Below are 15,079 nucleotides of genomic sequence, written 5' to 3'. Positions count from 1 at the left end.
ATTTTATTTAATGTTAATTTGTGTGTTAATTATTATAGGTGTTAAATAATATGTGTGTAATTTTATTGTTGATTCTACAATTTTTCTAAGATTTTTGTTTAATTTTGGTAATCCTAAATGGGTAAAATATCAAGGGAAACCTGGTTTGGGCCAGGTAGAACCAAACTTTCAGGCCCAAACTAACCACATGGATCCAGTCCAAACACAGGCTGCCCAGGCACGACCCCAAACGACGCCCTATCAGCGTCCCCGTCTTGAGCCGTTGATTTGATTCAAATGAACAGTCCCGATCAGGCCACTCATTTAACCTCAACGACGCTGTTTCAGGCAAGTTGATATGAGCCGTCCAACCCCATTGATCCAACGGATTCAGGCCCTCCCCTAGACCCATTAACATGACCCGATCCATTCCCACACCCGGTCTCACCCACCACTACGCCCAAACGACGTCGTCCCCCTCCTGCGAATAGATCCTGGCCATCGATCTCACCAGATCCAACGGCCAGGATCTAAACCCCAATTCGTATATAAGCCTAACCCTTTTACCCCGCCCCATATCCAAGCACCCCACCCTGCTCCTTCGTCTCTCTCAGAAAAATCCCAAACACCCCCAAAACCCTAGTAGCCGCCCGGGTTTCCCTTTCAACGTAAACCCGGCGGCAAGGACGCCGGTGACTACCATAGCTACACCACTGGACCTACAAGCCACCCTGAACACAAATCCCTGGTCACTTCTTGAATCACCTCCAGGGTGCTCGAATCTTCGATCAAAGATTCGAGCCAAAACCCTAAGTCACCTGATGAGTCCCAAATTCACCCCAATTACTCCCCTGACATCCCTCATACCCTAATCAACTTTGGTTTCGTTCGAATCTAGGTAGAACTCTTCGAACCACAAATCTAAGCTCAAGAACCCTAAAAATCGAATCCATGGGGGTCCGTCCAAATCAATAGCAGGTTAGGGTCTAATAGACCTTAATCGAGGTGTTCTCAGTCGAGAACACTTCGATTAAAGTCCGTTCGACCTCAAAAAGGGTCGAGTCCAGTTAGAGCATGGGTCATTTTGTTTTTAAGTTTCAAGAGGTAAATTTCCCTTTCTTTCCTTCTGTTTGTGTGCTATTTGTGTTTTGTTTACATGCCAGTTTAATTTGTTTGATTTTTCTGTCATTTTTTCTTTAATTCTGTTCCATCCTCATAAGACACTTTATGTGGTCGATTGTTATTTTGTTTATTTTTGAATGCGTTTTTGTGTTATACATGCTCGAGTTAATTAATGTCGTCAGTCATATAGATTCCCTATGTCGTGCAAAATGGTTAAAGGCAGTTAATGCCCCGTTCATGTCATTTGTTTGATTGACTGATTATTATACGTCGTGATTAGTATAGTCGATTAGATAAACGTCGTCGATTAGCTTTATTGGATTGAATGTTCAAATATTCTGAGTCGTATAGCTTCATAGGATGGATCGAATCATTGTCGTGCGTTGGATGTTTGACATTGTTTGAAAATGGTTTATGACTGCATTGCAAATAATTAGAACTCAGTCTAGGGCAGCTTTGAATTTGAACTTTCAGAAGTTCAAAATGTCCTACTGTGCAGTAGGATAATACAGTAATAATCAGGGTTTAACAGGGGTAATTTGGAGGTTTGAAAAGAGCAGAAATGACTAGTTTAAGTGAGCTGACGATAGGGTACTGAAAGGGGATTTAAACTAATGTAATAGTGGGGAATCAAACTTGGTAGCATGGGGGTTTGATTAAATATTAAAGGCTGCCCATACCTTTGGGCAGAAAACACATGCTAGGGGGGATATCAAGAGGATGGGCATTGGGGAGTTTTGATTAGTTTAAAGGAGTCATGGGCAGAGTGGAAGGCAAAAAGGGATCAAGGCAGCCTGGGGGCCTGCCATTTTCTGCCTATAAATAGGTTTATTTAGAACAAAAAGCAGGTCTGACTTTGAAAGGGGAGTTTAGTATTGAGAGCATAGGTTGGAAGATTATTAAGTGCTCAGAGAGAAATAAAGCTGTTAGTTTTAAAAGGCAAAAGGGTGGGGCTGGTCAGGTTTTGGTTTGGATATGGTTGGTTTGTTCAAGCTGTTTTGCTAAGTCCGATTGTTTGATTGTCAAGCTATTTCCTGTCAAGTCTTTTATCTAGTTGGGTTGTTACTACTTCATTGGGGTATTCTGATTTCTCTGCGGGATTACTACTGTATTCTGGGCTTCTGTATGCTCCTGGACTGCTTCTGGTCTTATTGCTATTGAAGTTGTTGTTGGTTATTCGTCGAGTTGTTGTGATTATTGAGCTGATGTTACTATTGTATTGAATATTCTGGGTTTTTCTGCTAGTTTACTACTCTGTTCTGGGATTGTTGGTTGGTGCTCGACCACCTGTTGGGTTTATCGTTGTTGAAACTGTTGTTGGTTGTTCGTGAACTAGTGGTTATACTGTTGTTGTTTGTTACTGCTGTATTACTGCTGCCTGGCTGCTTGCTGCTGATATTCTTCTTCTTCTTGTTCTCGTTGTCTAAATCCAGGTACACATACTAAGCTGATGTAATTCCATGTTAAAGTTGACATTTGAAGCATGAATATACACATGAAGAAGTTGAAGTTATAAACTGAATTTAGTTTTCTTTACTGATTGTACTTAAGCCATTTTATGTATCACTGATATGTAGACTCCTACCAAGGAGCTGTATAACTGGACCGTTTTCATATATGCTGTCATTTAGTTTATGAACTCCCTATGTAGGCCCTTAGTTAAAAGAAGGATATGATGCTAAAAAGCACCCTGTTTATTTCAGTTTGTTTGTAAAGATGCATGTCAAACTAGAATTAGGCCAAAAGACTTCAAATTGTCATGACAGTCTAATTTCAGTACGCAAATGGTTTGAATTAGGATTAAAACTAGATCTTTAAGTTCTTTCATGCCAACAGATTGCTTACTTTAAAACTTACAACAAACTGTTAAATGAAATAGTATCAGTTTATCTTTCAGCTTTGCAAACTAACGAATAGGTGTAGAAACAATTAATTAGGCCCATATCGGAATGAAGATGGCCCAGGTCCAGTGTAATACCATATGCATTGGACCCAGGCCCATGATTTGGCAAACAGATGACCCATACGCGTCCTCGCATTCGGAGTTTATAAATTTTGTTCGGAGATCGACTATAACAATTTCAAGTATGTAATGGGATTAGGATCTCTTTTCCTCTTTCATTTTAGAGACGGACAAAAAAAATAGAAGAATGTAGTCGCTTTAGGATATCCTTTTTTAAAAAATAAAAATGAGACGAGCCTCGCCAAATAAAACGCACAAGCTGCGGGGCCCTCGTTAAGTGTATATATTAAAATACTTAGTTTTCTGGACGGGCCGCTTAGCAAATTTCACGGCCTTCCCAATAACGTGATAGTCTCTTTAAGCGCGTGTTTAATAATTTACTTTCTTAAACTGGGGTGTGCATTTCATGCGACCCAAATCCAAATCCCAAAACATTAAATAAAATATGTTCCGGATTGCGGGTGCATTTCATGTGACGTCATCCAAAGACATGTTTTAAACGACGTTCAATTTTCTTTTATAATTTGAATAGAAGTGGTAAAAAGCTAAAATTGGCACATAGGTTCATAATTGTATAAAAATCAGATAATTAAGCCGAATATAACAGTTGAGCGACCGTGCTAGAACCACGAAACTCGGGAATGCCTAACACCTTCTCCCGGGTTAACAGAATTCCTTATCCGGATTTCTGGTTTGCGGACTGTAATATGGAGTCATTCTTTTCCTCGATTCAGGATTAAATTGGTGACTTGGGACACCCTAAATCTCCTAAGTGGTGACTCTGAAATAAATAAACAAATCCCATTTCGATTGTCCTTTAATTGGAAAAAACTCCTTCACCCTTCGCGGGGGCGGAAAAAGGAGGTGTGACACCTATTTCAGAAGCCGGTCAGCATGCAGATCTGAGGCAAATAAATGTGCACAATAAACAAGATGCAGCAAGATGGTCTTTTCATTTCAGGTTGCTTGTCCTAGACGGACCCAACCCCTGTGTTGAGTCCCCTAAGCCAAATGCAACATGATGCAAATAAACATTCCTACTAGGGATCCGGCATGAAGTCAAGTTATTCTAGGTTCAGAACCTGGGTTTTTGTTCTAGACCTGGCTTACCCGAGTGGACAGCTCGAGCCGAGGGGGAAGCAGCAATCCGAGAATACAGAAGCTTCGTCGGCTTTGCAACTTATCCAAACCTCGTTCTAAATTAGGATTTGACACTATACAGAAAAGAAGTCGTACGAAGTACACCCTTCTTCGTGATTTAGAAGACTCAGAGCGGAGATGGGTTTCAGCACAGTTTATATACAGTTCACAAAATATCAAAACGGTAAAAGCAGTTAGTTAACACATTATGCACAAATCATGTAACAAAATCAGATAAAACCAAATATAACAATTTATCTAAGCTTGAATTTAACCCTGAACCAGTGGTTCTGGGTCTATGTTCCCCAGCAGAGTCGCTAGAGCTGTCACACCTCCTTTTTCCGTCCCCGCAAGGGGTGAAGGAGTTTTTCCAATTAAAGGACAATCGAAACGGGATTTATTTATTTATTTAGAGTCGCCACTTGGGAGAATTAGGGTGTCCCAAGTCACCAATTTAATCCCGTATCGAGGAAAAGAATGACTCTATATTACAGTCTGCGAACCAGAAATCCGGATAAGGAATTCTGTTAACCCGGGAGAAGGTGTTAGGCATTCCCGAGTTCCGTGGTTCTAGTACGGTCACTCAACTGTGATATTCGGTTTGTTTATCTGATTTTATACAATTATGAGCTCATGTGCAAATTTTAACTCTTTACCGCTTTTATTATTATATTTTAAAAGAATATGAACATCGTTTAAAAAATATGTCTTTGGATTGCGTTACATGAAATGCACCCGCGATCCTGACACGTTTTGACTCCGTTGAGATTTGGATTTGGGTCGCATAAATGCGCACCCGAGTTTAGGGATGTAGTATTATTAAAATCGTGCCTAAAGAATCTAACGCTTTATTACTTTGGAGAAGGCCGTGAAATTTGCTAAACAACCCATCTCGAAATCTAAGTATTCAATTAAACATTTATTGAGGGCCCCGCAATTGGTGCGTTTTATTGGGCGAGACTCATCTCATTTATTTTAAAAGGACAATCCTAAAATGCCTACATTTTTTCTATTAAATTTGTCTCTACAAAATGAAAGAGAAAAGGTCTTAATTTATTTACATGCTTGAGTTGTTATAGTTGGGTTTCGAATATGATTCATAAAATCTGAAAATGATATAAGCAGGGCAGTCAGTTGCCAATGCGGGCCCAGGCCCGACGTGTATGGCACAAAACTGGATCTGGACCATATTATTCTCATGTTACTACCTAATTACATTATACTAGGTATGTTCACAGTTTGTCAAATTAAAAAAGAACTTGGCAATCTAATTTTAATCCTAGACCATTTACATGCTGAAATTAACCAATAGTATTTAGCTAAACAATATTCCTACAAGTTCCGAAACGGTCTATTCGTTTAATGAACTAAGTGTTGAATATTTAAGAATAGTCTAAATCAGTTAACATGCTTTTGAGACATGATAATCATCCAACAATAATGAATTAATTAGACAGAGTTACTACACCATTTATTTATTTTTTAGGCAATACCTAGATAGTTCGTCCGCTAAGCTATCGTCAGATGTTCCACTATATATATTAAACAGCTACATGATTCTGATTAGATTAAGCTAGATAATTTATATATACAAATACAATTCAAAACATAATCAAAATAAATTCAGAACTTCAACTTTTCATTTCGTATTCATGCTTCATGTTTCAGTTTACAGTAACCAGCATGTCAGTTGTGTACCTGATATTGGAAGCAAATGAAAAGGGAGATCAGCAGAAATTCAGTAGCATACAACAACAGCAACACCCAGTAACCAACAACGAGAAACCAGTGACAGATTTAAAATCAAGATAAAAATCCAGAAACACCAACAACAATCAACGGACAGAAGCAAAGGGAATCTTTTCAGATTTGGAAGACTAATTAATGTTCAACCCTTAATTTCTGAATCCGTATATCAGAATATTTAGATTGTATATCAGGTGTATACTACTCACTCTTTTAATTTCCAGAATGTTTTTAATTGTATTTTTGGAAGTTTTAATATTTTCGGAATTTTTCTCTCTCTTCAATATTCAGCTCTCCTTTTTTATTCTCCCTTTTTTTTTTAAATTCTGTCCAAGTCCCCCTATTTATTACCATCTTTCAGCATTTTTTAAAAATTAAAACCCACTATCTTCCACTCATCCCCATTTTAATCCCACTACCTAATGTTTGTCCCTCACTATATTAAACAAATACATTATCCTTCCCCCATTATATCTTGTTCCCCATGCCTATATTAAACAATTATTATTCCTCACTACATTATGTCTTGTCCCCCACCATGTACTATTTTAATATTATTAAAAAATTATTTAATCTTAATGGACAGAGCACTCAAAATAAATAATTGTTCAGATTTTTAATTCCAAAAATACCCCTCCGACCATACTGAAATTACCATTTTACCCCTGAAAATACTGCAATTTTCCAATCTACCTCGTCAGCTATAACCAATTCACCTAATCAATTCTAACCAAAATATAGCAGCTATAACCAATTCCTAATCAAATTTTATGAACAAACTCAAACTATATGATGAACAACAAAGAAAACTGGAATTATTTTGATTGAACAATATCTTTTAACAACACATATATTTTCAGATTCAATAATATTAACAAATTGAACATAACAAACAAGTAGATTTCAATTTCTAAATTCAATAATCATTTGAACTTTAAACTAAATGCAACAACAATACAACCAAGATAAATATTCAAATTAAATCAAGAATTAAAACATAAACTCACATTAAATCACCGGATTAAGAACGAACTTCAAACAAAAGATGAACACGAATTAAATCTAAGCTAATCAACAAAGATGGATGATCCAAGCGATTAAACTAACATATTTCTATATTACAACTAAATTCTTTTAAACGAATAAAAACAAACCGAAGAAGAAATAATTAATTGAATTTTAACTTGAATCTAACAACATTAACAATTTCTAAAAAATACATAAAAACACATGAAACAAACTGAAGAAATAATTAATTAAATTTCAATTTGAATCTAACAACATTAAAATTAAACTAACAATTTCTTTTAATAAATAAAAACACATGAACAAACTGAAAAAACTAATTAATTAAATTTCAATTTGAATCTAATACCATTAAAATTAAACTAACAATTTTTTTAAAATAAATAAATAAATAAAAACACATGAAACAAATTGAAACCAATTAACAAAACGATAAACACGAACAAAACAAGAATCAAACATTTATCGATTTTAAATCCGAGAATATCAAAACAAAATACGGACAAAATGAAACTCAAACCCACTAACCGGATCGAAACGACGAAGAACTTGAATCAAAACAAATCTCAAACCAAGACTGCCAACGATTTAGCGGATCTTGACTTCAACGACAAATCCACCTTCCTTTTTAACCTTGACGAACTCAAAACGACAAACGACGACCTCGACGGATTGAAACTGAAGATCGACGAGCAGCAGTTGTTTGTAGTTGAGCAGTGGCAGCCATGGATGTTGAACAAAGCTGGACGAAGCAGCAGTGTCGAGCAGCAGCATCACGGACACGGCCATGGCAGCAGCAACGTGACGGAGAAGAAGAAGCAACGCAGCAGTGAAGGAGGAGAAGAAGCAACGGGCAGCAATGGTGGCGGAGCAGCAGCAGCGACGGGCTGGCTTGGTTGAGCTAGGTTTCGACGAAAGTTTTCCGGCGACGTGACGACGACAAAGAAGGTGAAGACGAAGAAGATGAAGATGGAGCAGCCATGGGAGCTGCTTCACGTCGTCCATGGCCGAGCTTCGAGGGTGGTCGTTTGCTTCGTACATTTGTTGTGTGTGTGCTGTGGATGTGTGTGTATGTGTGGGGTGTGTTGAAGGTGAGGCGTGAGGGGGAAAGCAGCCATGGCTGCTCGTGTTGGGGGGGTGTGGTCTTGGAGAAGAAGAAGAGAGGGTGGCGGGTGGTTTTTTTTAGGTTTAGGGTTTTTTTTTTGTTTTGTGAAATGTAAGATAGGGAAATAGGGGTGTTGGGTATTTGGGTTATGGACTGGGTCGACCCGGGTTGGAATGGACCGGGTTGTAGGGGAAGGTTGGGTAGAGGTGTTTTGGGCCTGGGTTTAAAATTGAAGAAGAGGCCAAATTCCGATTTTCTTTATATTTTTGCTCTCTTTTCTTTTACTTCCTAAGTAATAAAACTAAAATTCTAAATTAACTTATAAACTAAATTAACTTATCAAAATACTAATTAATTCCAAATAACAATTATCGCACATTTAAATAGCAATTAACGATAAAATCGCATAATTTAGACGTTAAATGCTAAAAATGCAACGTACATTATTTTTTTATGATTTTCTCATTTTGTAAAACAAACTTAAATAAATACTAAATGAAAATGCAACATATTTTTGTATTTTTTATTAATTTAATCAATAAGCATGCATAAACAAAAAAAATACAAATAATTATACAAAAATGCCACGAAAAACACAAAAATTGCACATAAATGAAAATTGTTTTTATTTTGAATTTTTTGGGAGTAATTCTCATAAGGCGGATGTTGATTCTGCTGCGACCAAGAGACCTAAATTACACAGGCCCCGAGCTGGTACCTGGACCCCGACTTCAGCTTCCAGAGTAGGTCCGGCACCGAAGAGGAAGATGATGATGATGATGAGGGAGGTGAGTACCGTCTGGTGCAGAGGCCGAGGTCGAGCGTAGGAGTACAACAAGTGCCTCTATCAGAGGCCGCTGAATTGGGATCTGCCGATTCAGATCGGTTCTGTGCGATAAAGACCCTCAAGGAGGGTGTAGCATTTTTCTTCATTCTTCTAACTCTTTTGTTTTGCCGTAGTCTAAGGAGATGTATGATTACGCCCTCTCTAGGCTCTGAGAGGAGCTTGTATGCCGTGGAAAGGAGATTGAGAGGCTCACCTCTGGACTGCGGGAATCGAAGGCCTCATCTGCTCGAAAGGAGAAGGAGCTAAGCGAACTTTGGCGAGTTTTGAGGGAGTGCTCAGAGAAAGGGCTGGCCTTGTTGAGCAGGTAACTCGTTATTCGTAATCTGTTCATCGTTCCAATAATTCAATGTTTGCTGACTTATCCTTTCTTTTGTAGATCGGACAGAGAAATGAGGAGATCCTCGAGCTGAGGAAACGAAACGAGGCAGTGACCTCGGAGTTGGCATCGACCCAGGGTCTTCTTCAAACTGCTCGGAAAGAGATTGTCGGGCTATCTGCGGCCAAGTCCGAGGTCGAAGAAAAGGTTTCCACTTATCTGATAGATGCTGCCACCGCGAATCAGATAACCCGAAGCATATCGGTAGAGGCCGGGAAAAAAATGATTTGGGTCATTGCTCATGCCAGTGCAAAGGCGAGGAGGCAAGCCTTGGAGGAAGCTAGTTCCAAAGGTGTCGATCTCCCAGCTGAGATCGAGGAGGCTAGAGAATTAGAGGAGGATTGGGAGCTCTTAGTCGCTTTGGATGACGTTTCCGGAGATGGTTCGGAGGGTAGCAGCGATGATGAGTAGGCCTGAGTTATCTTTGCTTTTCTTCTTTCTTTTTGTGTATGTACTTCTAGGGAATCAAGTCTTGTAAAGAAGCTCCATGTAAATATATTTTTTGGCAATGCAAAAGAATCTCTCTGCTTCAAGTCTTTCCATTTTTTTATACTCCATCGTTCTTGTGGTTAGCCTTTGAATTTTAATGTCGGCTCTTTGAAGCCTATACTTGGAGAAATCGGGGCCCCCGAGATCGGGTTCTATCTCAAGACTAGGTCGATAGCTCCTTTGGGACCGATGCTTAGGATAGTGGAAAAATCTTGAGGTCTCGATACCTCCCGATCTTTGTGTGATAGCAACGTCTACACAACCTGAAAATGGGACCCCCGAGGTGGTCCTGCCAGTACATTTCCCCAAAAAGGTGACATTGTCGTGGCTAGAATTAATTGTCATTCTAGGTAGGTAAGAGGTCGATGCATGCCTTCATATATTCACTTGCTTACTTCTCAAATGGAGATTCTGCTACTCTGAGTAACTATTTCTTCCACATGACTTCATTCTTTATGCTAGCTCTTCCGTCGTTTCGGCTCAAAGCCTTTGCCCAAATCTTCACCCTACTCTTCTTTATTTGCCGTAGCTATGGATGTTACATTGACCTATACCCACCAAGGGGAGAAGAGTTCTGCTTCCGTTTGGTCTCCGGTCGGTGATGCACTACCGGTACCAGGTGAGCAAGCCTCAAAGTGCTTTGTCTCGAGGAGAGACTTTATGTTGGAGAGACCTCCCAACGTTCAAGGGCATCGAGAGAATGCACAGAGGCTCATCTCCTCAATAAGGGAGGTACATCTCGAGATTATGAGAAAAGATTGCAGATGGTGGGAAGGAGTGGTATTGCAGGTACCTTTCCCGGAAGAGAGTATCATGAGCCACGTCGAGGGGGTTTTGAGCGTGTATACGCACCTTTTTACATCGGATCCCCCTGATAGGGTCGTGCTTGAATTCTGTAGGAGATATCATGTTACCTTCATGTAGGCTCACCCATCCTTTTAGAAATAGCGTTGGCGATAAGGTACTTTGCGGATAAGGTTGGGCTCAAATTCACTCTCAGCCATCTCATTAGGTTATATCGGTTGTTGCATTACTGGGGTTTGATTACTCTGTGGTGCCGATCCACTCAGTCCCCTTCCATTAATGATGAAGAGGACGAGGACCGAGGGTGGATGAGCCGGTTCATTCTAGCACGAACAGTCATATTATCCCTAGAGAGTTATTGCCATTTCCTGAGAAATGGAATTTCACACGTTAGTGGCATACTTGTATTTCTATCTCTTTATCCATAGCAGAGGCGGGTTCTATAAAGGCATCTTTCTATTTCATTTTTTGTAGCGATTCCTTGGTTGCCGAACGAGGTCCCTGATCTGGCTGAATGGTCCCGCAAACTGGCAGCTTGTTCGACCTATGATAAGCGCAAGTGGCGAGACCTGTCCAAGGGGAGATGGGAGGCAAAGCATCATGATAAGCGTTTAGTGGCTTATTTCCTCGAAAAGATTCTTTTCTTTTCAGCGCACTAACTCTATCATCGCAGGTGTCGGAGATTTATCTGAGATGAGGCCATGCCCCATGGAGGAGGCGAAAAGACTGTTGACTTCGGGCCAAGGGTCGATAATAAGCAGAAAGAGTCTCTGAGGTGTGAGGATGCTTGTGGCGGGGCGAGTCCTTCTTTGAGGTTCAAAAGCGGTGATTCGGTCGATCCTCCAGCTTCGGGGGCTTCTATTTTCCAAATAACATTTCTTGTTCCCGTCAAAGGTACATTGTGGAACAAGGGTCATGCGACGCCTTCCTTTTTTTCTACCAAAGGTGCTTCGGGGGATACTATGCATCAGACATTAGCTCGGCCTTTGGTGAGGCTCAGCGGCTGGGCTTTATGGTAAGCTATGGTAGTCGGCATATGCTTGTCTTAGTTTCATGCCCTTTCTTTCTTACTGAATTTTCCTTTGCAGGTCTTCGACAAGCTTAAATCTAATCTACTTCGCCATGAGGCTAGGCTGCAGAAAGCTTTGGATAGGGAGAAATACCTTAGGCTCCTTTGTACGAGAAAGGAAAAGGAGCTGGTATACCTGCAGTGTGAGGCGGATCGAAGTCGGGACTGCAAAGTCCACTCAATTGCAGTCTTGCACTCAGTAAGTACCTGCAAAAGTTGTTCTTCCTGCACATCTAACAAACTAGCTGAGATAATAACATGTAAAGTAGAGTTAGGTCCTAAGAATGCATACCTGAGATGAGATGGCAGTGGTTTAAGCTCCAACTTTGGTGGCTCTTCTATTGATGGCTTAGCTGGAGGAGTTTTTCTTTCCTCTAAGTGCAATGGCTCAAATTCGAGCTCCCTTCTCCAAAAACCTTGGCCTTCAAGAGCAAGCACCCACTCTACCAAGTCTTCACCATTAGCTTCATCTGAGTTCATAAGACAAGCTTCTAGAGGGTCTTTAATGTTCCATGCATCATCTTCCTCCTCCAAAACTACATCCACCGCATCTATTAGAGAGCACTCAGCAAATTCACTTGGTCTCCGCATAGATTTCTGCACGTTGAATGTTATCTCTTCATCGTTTAATCTAATCTTGAGCTCTCCAGTTTCAATCTAAAATTAAGGCTTGCCCAGTGGCCAAGATGGTCTTCCCAAAATTATGGGAATTTCCTTGTCAACCGGACAGTCAAGGATGACAAAATCTGCTGGGAACAGAAACTTCCGAACCTGTACCAATATATCATCTAGAATCCCAGAGGGCCTCTTCACTGTTCTGTTAGCCAGCTGTAGTAACATAGACGTAGGTCTACCTTTTCCAATACCTAGCCTTTTATAGATAGCCAGGTGCATAAGGTTTATGTTTGCTCCCAGATCACATAGTGCCTTAGCAAATGCAAAATTGCATATTATGTAGGGGATTGTGAAACTCCCTGGGTCATACAGATTCTTAGCTATGGGTCCCGTTACAACATCACTACAGGTCTGAGTCAGTGTAACCATGGCCAGGTCTTGAAAGTCGAACTTGCGGGACATCAAGTCCTTCATCATCTTCGCATAACCAGGCATATCCTTTAAAGCATCAATCAATGGAATGTTTACCTGAATTTGCTTCAACATCTCCAAGTATTTCTTGTACTACTCATCCTTCTGATACTTGGTCAATATCTGGTGGAATGGTGTTGGAGGTTGTTTCTTTCCTATGATTTGATTTTTCTCTTGTTCATGCACTGCTTCTATTGTCGGTTCCGGTGCAACCTCAATCTCTTTCACAACCTCTTCTTATTTGTTGTTGTTCTCTTGCGCATGTTGTACCGTCACCTTAGTTAACCCTGCTGAATCATCTAGCTTAATAGGTATTGGCACCAGTGTCTCCGTCGGCCTGCTTTCACGAGCAATTTCTTGCTCCAAATCTAAGTCTCTACTATTTCATAGACTCACTGCCATCAACTGCTTCAGGCCCTACTCTTTTGGATTGATCTGGGTATCTGCAGGTAATGTCCCATGAGGACGATTATTTAGGGCCATGGAAATCTGTCCCAATTGGATCTCAATGTTCTTTATCGCTGATTCATGTGAGTCTACTCTGTTAGTTAGTTTTCCAGTGGACCCAATCACTTGTTGCATCAATCCCTCAAGTTTAGCAAACACATCTTCGTGTCTCAAAATCTGTTGTTGTTGAGGTTGTTGATAAGCCTGCTACTGATTTTGCTGGATGTAACCCGGTTGCCTTTGGTAAGGCACCATTTGACCTTGTGGTCGCATAGCCCCATGGTTATTGTTGTTGTACTGCTACTGAGCTGGTCTCTATTGTTGATTTTGTTGACCCCAATTTTGACCACCTGGTCTTTGTCCCCCATAGTTGGCCACATAATTCATGTTCTCCTAATATTGTTGGTTATCTCCTTACGCATTTCACGAGAATACATATGGTTGATTAATGCATGATATACATAATCCCCCATAAGTTGCATCAACTATGTGTACATGTTGTTTCTGGCCTGATTCCTCAACCTTTTTGGTGAGTATGCTCATTTGCGTCAGTAGAGTGGCCCTATTTTCCGTTATGGAATTAGACGGGTCCAAAGCCATTGAGTGAACCACAGGAGTGATTGGAGCATTTCTTGTCGTCCACTCTGAGTTTTCTGCCATCTTGTCAAGTAAGATCTTGCTCTCTCTAAATGTTTTGCTCAAAAATGCTCCACCTGCTGAAGCATCAACATTGGCTTTCAAACTATCTGCCAAACCCATGTAAAATCTCTGCCCCAACATCTGCTCTAGAATACCATGATGTGGACACGTAACCAACAGACCCTTGAATATCTCCCATGTTTCGTATAACGTCTCTATTGGTTTATGTCTGAAGCTCAATATCTCATCAATTTGCTGAGCAGTTTTGTCGGGTGGGTGAAATTTGTTCACAAATTGCTTGACTAATTCCTCCCAAGTAGTGATGGAGTTTATGGAGAGTGAATTAAGCCAAGTCTGAGTTGCTCCTGTCACTGAGAATGGAAACAACAACAGACGTATTGCTTCCGGTGTCATGTTGTGTTGCCTCTACGTGGCGTAGATTGACAGGAAATTCTTTAGATGCTGCTGAGGATCTTTAACGTATGACCCAGAAAATAGTCCCTTGTTCTGCAACAAATGTAGCATGTTATTTGTGATCTGGAACGAAACTGCTTGTATGTGAGAGACTACAATGGAAGTTGCTAAGTTGTCAGCGGTGGGTTGTGCCCAATCATAGAGTGTTATTTCCGGCACAAGAGGTCTCACACCCTGATCATTTGGGTCATTCACGTTGTCTCCGTTGTTTTTATTATCGTCTTTCATGTCTGGTTAAATTCGTTCGGTTGAGTTTTTGTTATTGTTTGCCTTTCCTGTTTGCACAATTCAATGCCTTGAAAACTTTCTCAAGATCTCACAATACTTCAAACAATTCACCAGTTCTAGAGGAGTTTCTAGGCATGCGCATGTAACAAGCACGACTACAAACGTTAGAATTTCAATGATCAGTTTAAATTGAAGAAAATTGACTACACTAAGAATTTTTGCACTTCTTTTTAAATGCAATCAATAACACCGCTAACTCCCCGGCAACGGCGCCAAAATTTGATCACGCCCAACTATGCCTTATCAAAAGACAAAGCGGTCACTGAAATATATTCCGGTTAACAAGTCCGGAGTCGAATCCCACAAGGAATTAACCTATCAACCACAGCTATTGGACTCACACAAAATACACGTAGTCAACTTCCAGAGATATTTAAATAATAGATTGGATATTTACTAACTAATGTTAAGTAATAAAAATGCACTAATTAAAAGCTAACTATGAATGGGTTATAAACAAGAATGAGATGATCTAAGGT

General features: G+C 40.2%; 1 protein-coding gene and 1 non-coding gene across 2 annotated transcripts; one reads left to right on the top strand and one right to left on the bottom strand.

Annotated features, from left to right (window-relative positions):
* Positions 1–12,329: 12,329 nt before the first annotated feature.
* LOC104238586 (uncharacterized) lies at positions 12,330–12,827 on the bottom strand. The gene has a single exon (XM_009792988.1). The coding sequence runs from the start codon at positions 12,825–12,827 to the stop codon at positions 12,330–12,332; it is 498 nt and encodes a 165-aa protein (XP_009791290.1).
* A 1,162-nt stretch (positions 12,828–13,989) lies between these two features.
* Positions 13,990–14,095, top strand: LOC138884435 (small nucleolar RNA R71). The gene has a single exon (XR_011404629.1). It is a non-coding gene; the product is annotated as a small nucleolar RNA R71 (small nucleolar RNA).
* The last annotated feature ends 984 nt before the right edge of the window (positions 14,096–15,079 follow it).

The sequence above is a fragment of the Nicotiana sylvestris genome, chromosome 12 (assembly GCF_000393655.2).
Source record: "Nicotiana sylvestris chromosome 12, ASM39365v2, whole genome shotgun sequence".
Taxonomy (NCBI): Eukaryota; Viridiplantae; Streptophyta; class Magnoliopsida; order Solanales; family Solanaceae; genus Nicotiana; species Nicotiana sylvestris.
This window is presented reverse-complemented; position numbering and strand designations above follow the sequence as displayed.

Bases quoted from the DNA above. Each gene is read 5' to 3' on its own strand.
- LOC104238586 (XM_009792988.1), bottom strand. From the start codon at position 12,827: ATGTTGAAGCAAATTCAGGTAAACATTCCATTGATTGATGCTTTAAAG.